At 41.2% G+C, this 7097-nt stretch overlaps 1 protein-coding gene across 4 annotated transcripts in view; it reads left to right on the top strand.

Annotated features, from left to right (window-relative positions):
* Window positions 1-7097, top strand: part of SCAPER (S-phase cyclin A associated protein in the ER) — a 454172-nt gene that overhangs the window by 121208 nt on the left and 325867 nt on the right. For all 4 annotated transcript variants that reach the window (XM_019504422.1, XM_019504423.1, XM_019504424.1 and 1 more), the window contains 5 exons: window positions 1988-2158; window positions 3366-3441; window positions 3613-3730; window positions 4100-4211; window positions 6597-6737. In XM_019504422.1, the coding sequence (XP_019359967.1) occupies window positions 1988-2158; window positions 3366-3441; window positions 3613-3730; window positions 4100-4211; window positions 6597-6737 (618 nt within the window). The remainder of the gene's footprint in view (window positions 1-1987; window positions 2159-3365; window positions 3442-3612; window positions 3731-4099; window positions 4212-6596; window positions 6738-7097) is intronic.

Here is a 7097-nt window from a genome sequence, read left to right as displayed (position 1 = left end):
GAAGGGGGGGGGCCCCCCCCCCCCCCCCCCCACAATAACACTTTACTTTCAGCTCAGCATGCCCCCACAACAAGTGCAGCACATGTCCAGAAGAGGAATCTTGTCAGTTTGACTCAGCCTGCTCAGCATCTGCATAGTTCATGTGTGGCAGCGGGGCTTTTTGGCACTTTTATCTAACAGCTGAGTGAACCAGCTATCAGACAAAAGCACCAAAAAGCCCTGCTGAAACGCGTGAGCTATACAGACGCTGGAGAACCAAGTCAAATTGACACAATTCCTCTTCTGGTAAAGTGCTGTTTTTTTGTTTCGTTTCTTTCCCACCTCTGTCAGCATCTATTGTTACAACTTTTTCAGCTTCGCTGGTATCAGGAATTCTGGGGCACCTAGAGTGAATGGGTCTCTGCCTGCTGAAGAGATACACAAAGCTCTTGGGTCAGAGGTGATATCTCTTATTAGACCAACTGAATAGCAGCAAAAAATTCCTTTTTTGCAGGCTTTTGGGCACATACACCCTTCTTCAGGCTGAGGAGAATTCAAAGACTGTAAAAGTCCTTCTAGGTAGAAAATAAACTCCATTTTGCACAGGGGAGGTAGAGGCTGGAACTTCATTCTCCTGGGTATCTGTGAGTCCTTGTGGGAGAGTGTTGCTCTGTGATGTACAGATTAGGCTGTTGTTTTCCCTAGAGGTGTCTGATGTCAGAGGCAGCGAGGGACTTGGAAAAAAAAAACTTTTTTTTCTTGTTGAGCAATGAAGGCACTGTTGATTTGACATGCCTTGAGCACAAAACTTTGTTGTATCTATTTTAGCACTTCCAGCTTTGCTAACAGCAGTCAAGCAGAACTAACATTAGTAATGGAGGAGATTTAAAGGGAAAGTGTCATTAAGAACCAAAAATATGTCTAAACAGTTAAGTATTGGTGTTTTAAGGTTCAGATTCTTGCCCATATTGCATTGTCATCCAAATTTTATTAATTTCCCAGGGAAGCACAGCCTGAAAGGTTAAGCTCTGCTAAGATTTGTTACTGATAACTTACATTCTCTAACAAATATATCCTTGCCCTCATAGATCCTCCTTTCTGTTTGAATAATTCTGTATTCTCATTCAGGGACTAAAGGTAGGGTATATGTGGTCCCATTTGTGGATATACAGAAAGGTTCTGAGTGCCTTTAATGTACTTTTACAATCTTTTCTTTTATCTCTGAAGAAGGGTGCCTGTGCCTGTGCCTGAAAGCTTGCAAATAAAGAAAAATTTTTGCACAAACATCTAGTTGGTCTGATAAAAGGGATCACCTCTATGTTGAGTTCTGATTTTTTGTAATGTTTCTGGGCCTGCTTTGCTTAACCTTTACTCTAGATCAGTGATTTTCAACAATGGTTCCATGGCACCCTAGAGTGTTTTGAGATTCTTTCAAGGGTGCTGCAACAATATTAGCACTTTTAGGTATCTAAGCATGATTCATAAGATAAACCCAGAGATTTCATAAAGTGTTAAAAACCTTCTGACCCATTGTGGGCATACTGAGTTCTTTGCAACAGAAGAATTACTATTTTTCGATAGTCAAGAAGTGAGTGAAAGCTAAGAGCTGGCATTTTCTGACAGATGTCATGACTATAAAAAGGTTGAGAACCACTGCTCTAGGAAAAGGGTTTTTTGGAGGGCAGTATTGAGAAAAAATGGTATGTCACGTTTTTACTTCATTGCTTTCTGTGACCAATGCTGTACTTATTTGTAATCTTTTGATATGATGTGAATGTAGATTTAAAATGTAATATCCTTACATAGTGTGAAAATGTCTTAACCTTTTCATTAATCAGTTTGAAAATGCCATTGTTTTCGTATCAATGAATTAATTGCATCCTCTAAACGTAGCGCAGTGAAACAGAATGACTATGGGTTAAACAAAAGCATAGCACAAGCTGTATTCAGTATTTGGAAACTAGTTTATTTATTTCCAGTTCAGTCGTGTTTGTGGTTTCTTTCACAGTCTATGGCAGAAGTCCTTGCTAAAAAAGAAGAGTTAGCAGACCGCCTAGAAAAGGCCAATGAAGAAGCCATAGCTAGTGCTATTGCAGAAGAAGAGCAGCTAACTAGAGAGATTGAAGCAGAAGAAAACAATGACATTAACATTGAGACGGACAACGATAGTGATTTTTCTGTGAGTTTTTTTAATCTGTTTTAAAAATAAGTTGTTAATGACTATACCTCACCAGAACATAAATGTAATATACCATATTTATTCAAATGCAAGATTAGGTATACCGTATTTACTCCTTCTACCCCCAGCATCCAACATTGGAGGGGAAAAAAATCCCTTACATTGGATTCAGGTACAAGGCCAAAGAGCAAGCAGCTGCTGTAGCTCCAGCTACAGCCCTGAGCCGGTCTCCAGGTTGGAGCCACAGTCTCTGCCCCCACCCCATACTGCCTGCCCCCCTCTGTCTGTCCCTCCCCACCACTACTCACACTGAGTGCTGCCTTCTTTACTCCATGACCCACTGAAACCTGTGTCCACTGATGTCTAAAGGTCCAGGTCCACAAAAGTATTTAATTCCTAACTTCCAATCATGCTGGATATAGGAGTTAGGTGATTAAAACTTTTTTGTTGGATCCTGCTTTGAGCAGGGGGCTGGACTAGATGACCGTGTTAGGTCCCTTCCATCTCTACTTTTCTATGATCCTACAACTCACTGGGCACGTGTACACGTGACACTACTTTTCTGTAGCGACAAGCTACAGGACGAAACGTTTGCAGGCAAAAACCATGACACTGCAGCTATGTTGCCGTAGCAACACGCTTCCTCAGTATGCGTCGCTACAATGACGTAGCAACTAAAAATAACTGCACTGTGCACACAGTGCAATATGGGCTGTTACTGAGCCATCATTTAGTATATCCTTTTGGAAGGACATACTAAATGGTGGCTCAGTAAAAATGGCCCCGTAGGGGCAAGTGTAGACGCACCCAATATGAATAAGAGTAGCAAATCTGTGCTCTTGATATTTGTGGGAATTCAGTTACTAAAAGCCCACGTATTTTGAAAATGTAAGGGTTAATAAATTCAAGGCCCTATTTCACAGACACATGTGAGTTAAGTTTCCTTAGCATTTAGTTTAGCGAGATTATTCAAATGAGTAGTCTACTGTAGCTATCATTTCTAGTTCAGGCATTTTTCTAAAAGTAAAAATTACACAAATAAAAAGAAAAAAACCCCTATGTTGGTTCACCTTATTTTTGCATTTCCAATCCAGTTGTCTTCAATCTTCAGTCAAAGTTTGCACAGAATTATAGAAACCCTTATGCTAATGTAAGATCATGTTAGACATTTACCTTTTCATTTCATGGCAATGTTTTGAAATTTCAGGCTAGCATGGGCAGCGGAAGTATATCTTTCTGTGGCATGTCTATGGACTGGAATGATGTCCTAGCAGATTATGAAGGTAAACATTTATGTATTAAAATATTAAGCTTGATATACAAGATAAGTTTCTAAGAGACTTTTTTCCATCTTTAGGTATGGATTTAGAACAAAAATGACCCTAGTTCCTTTGAAATATCAGGTCATGTGCAATAAACTTCATTTTGAAGAAGTGATGTTTCCTCTCTTGCAGCTCGTGAGTCATGGCGTCAGAATAATTCCTGGGGAGATATAGTAGAAGAAGAACCTGCACGTCCTCCAGGCCATGGAATACACATGCATGAGAAACTTTCTTCACCATCTCGTAAAAGGTCTTAAAAATTTTATCTGATTTGAATAGCAAAACAGAAACAGACTCTCAATTACATAAAATTATTATAACAGCATTTACTTTTTTATAATGTATAAATGAAAAAGTGTTTTGTGTAAGGGCAAGTGGCCGTTGTTTTGAAGTTTATTACTTTTAAACTGCATTGCATGAGAGTTTAAACCCTAAAAAGTTTTGATATGGAAAAAGAGCAGTATGGAGGCTAATATTAAAATACATTAATCAAATACATTTATTGTCTATCAAATAAATGACAAAGTCACAGCATCCAGCAGTGCAATTGCTTTAGTTCATTGATGATACTTAGTTGCCATTATTTCATTGGCTGATTTTACTTTATTTGTATTAAAAGAACAATAGCAGAATCTAAAAAGAAACTTGAAGAGAAACAGATGAAAGCTCAACAGCTGAGAGAGAAGTTGCGTGAAGAGAAAACACTAAAGCTTCAAAAACTGATGGAGCGTGTAAGATTTCCTCATTTAAAAGATGCAGTCTGCTTTTATTCAGATTACCTTATGTTTTTGCCTAGCCCAAAACAATGACATGCTGTTAAATGTCAGAGCTAACTCTAAAGTGAACCTTGCTTTCTGGGTATGAATACATACTCTTAGGACATCACACAAATGATCTGCATTTCTACTAGGCTTGTAGATTGCTGCTGTTTATATTGCAGAAATGCCAAAAGACCTTATTCTAGATTGGGCCCCTATTTTGCTATGTGCTTTGTAGGAAGTCATGGGCCTTTCTGCAAAGAACTTGCGGTTTAAAAACAGAAGAAGCGAGAAAAATGGGAAACAATATACAGTTGATTGAAATGATTACAGGCATATGTATTTTAGCTTTGCTTTCTTCTTTTTATTCATTTATTTGTGCTGATTCATTATTTATTTAGCTAGTTCATTTTCTGGGGCCAAATTAGGGAATGAGGAAACAGGTGAAGAAGGGGAAGAGGGTCATTGAGGAAAATGTGAGAGATGGGGCGAGGGAGAAAGGATGGAAGGAAACATCTTAGGTATGGAACCATCCCCAAGCTCTTTGTGGCAGCTGCTGCTTTTCAGCATCTGCCAATTGACAACCTGTCCCCTTCCCAGGCAGGGGAGAGGGCAGGCTGTCAATTAATCATCTCCCCTAAGGGTGGGGTCACCCAAGGAGCAGCCATCTAAGGCAGGGGTGGCCAGATATTTGGGTTGGAGGGTGACTTAAGAAGTTTTGGTCAGCTTTTGAGGACTGGGGGAGGTGATATGCCAGTTGATCCTGGGTTGCACCCCATGCTGCTCTGTTGTGCTGCAGCCAGGGCCAGCCTGGACCCCACAGAGCAAACACTACTCTGCTCCCCACCCTGCTCCCCCGAATCCATTGCCCTCACCCACCCGGCTTCCTGTCGTCATTGAGCAGTCCTGGCACTGTGGCCAGTGGCAGCCAGGCCTATGCAGGATAGGGCGTGATACAGTGAACTAAGTAGCTATCCTGTCTGCCATGATGAGCTACTGCCACTGTGCTGCACTGGGAAAGTCGGGGATGGCTGCCCAGGTCTAGTTTCCCCCCAAACCAGCATGAAGTCACCTCCTAGTGGTGCCATGATGGTAGTTGCTCGTCATGGTGGGTGGGAGAGATGACTACTGTTTGTGCTACATCACACCCCATCCCATGCAGGCCTAGCTGCTGGCAGCCACAGTGCCAGAACTGTGCAGCATCAGCACCAAAAAGAAGGTGGAGGGGAGGATGAATGTGGACGAGCAGCAGAGAGTGTAGCCCTCCCTCCTCAGGCTTCCAACAGTGGTTGGTGGACCAGATAGGATCAATTGATGGGTTAGATACGGCCCATGGGCCATATTTTTCCCACCCTTGATCTAGAGCCTCCTGGCTGGAGAGGCCATCTGTGTATTTCAGAAAAATTCTTACCACTAGAAAGGAATGCCTGTCCATGGCCTCAAGCAGGCAACCCAGTCATCAGAAAGAAAATGTCTATAGTTCAGATTGTATAAACTCCTCTAATGTTAGCTGCATCCAGGAACTGTGAAGGCACCTGTTCCTACCCAACTCACACCATTCCATGCTTCTAATGGGGATTTCCCTGTGTATCCCAGGGATTGATTTCATCTCCAAAAGAACCTAGTGTGACTGGGAAGATTAAGGAAAAGACTTGGGGCTTGGTTAAACCAGATTTATAATTGCTTTAAATCTCTGGTGTGATGTGATAGTAAGATAAAGAGAATATAAAAAATGCATTCTGCACATGTTTTATATTTTTCCTATGCAAATGTTACCCAGCTTTAAAATATTGCCTGATGGTTCAAAATTCCTTCGGATTTTGTTGCATTTCCTAAAGCAAAAGGCTTTTATCATTCTGCACCCAGTATTACATTAGACTTGTGAAATCATTAAGCAAAGTTATTGTTAAATGATGCAGACCTATAAGATTTATGACAAAAATCTCATAGTAACTCTACTTTGCTCTGGGGAAGTGCTATATATGCTGAGACTATCCAAAGATCTCTCAGACATTTGGTGTTTAGTTCAGTGAAGCTGCACGATGCCTGCAGCAGCACTGGCTGCCTCAGGGCCAGTCACAATGGTGTGATCAACCACTGCTGTGATCATGACTATTTTTACTCAGGCCTTTCCACTCTCCTAAAAGCAGTGCCTGGGGCTGCGGCCCTGGTTGCCCCTGTCAGTTACACTGCTGGTTTAGTTAACTAGTCCCTTCTGAGTTAGACTAAAGTCCCTGCAGGATAGCTTTACATTTTCTTACAGATAAAGCTTATAAAGGAAAAAGTACTGAGAAAAATATGTACGTTAACTACAGCATTTTATTAGTAATATAATAATATTATTCTCTCTGTGTTTAGGAGAAAGATGTGCGAAAGTGGAAAGAGGAGTTATTGGACCAAAGACGCAGGATGATGGAGGAAAAACTCCTCCATGCGGAATTTAAACGTGAAGTGCAGTTGCAAGCAATTGTGAAAAAAGCACAAGAGGAAGAAGCAAAGGTAGGAAGTTTGGGTAGAAAATTATTGCTAATTTTTGTTTGGTGCTTAGCACGGTTCTGCGTGGCTACTTGTTTAAATGCCTACAGAATTACCTACAGCAGTCAACACAGGTCAGACATATGATCAGCAGTGAAATAGATAAGGTTAAAGTTTCCTTCTAAAAAAAAGCCTAATTAATTGGGGAACTACTGTATTTACCTGAATCCAATATGAAGTATTTTCCCCTCTGTCAGCATGGGGGGAAAAAAGACCTTGTCTTGAATTCGAGTTCCAGTCCAGGGCAGGCAGTGGCTCAGCTCTAGTCCCTTCTGATCCCTGGTCTGAAACGAGCTGAACTGCTGCCTGGCCCAAGCTGGAATG

Source organism: Gavialis gangeticus, unplaced genomic scaffold, assembly GCF_001723915.1.
Source record: "Gavialis gangeticus isolate Ggan-Ray unplaced genomic scaffold, GavGan_comp1, whole genome shotgun sequence".
Classification (NCBI taxonomy): domain Eukaryota; kingdom Metazoa; phylum Chordata; order Crocodylia; family Gavialidae; genus Gavialis; species Gavialis gangeticus.
This window is presented reverse-complemented; position numbering and strand designations above follow the sequence as displayed.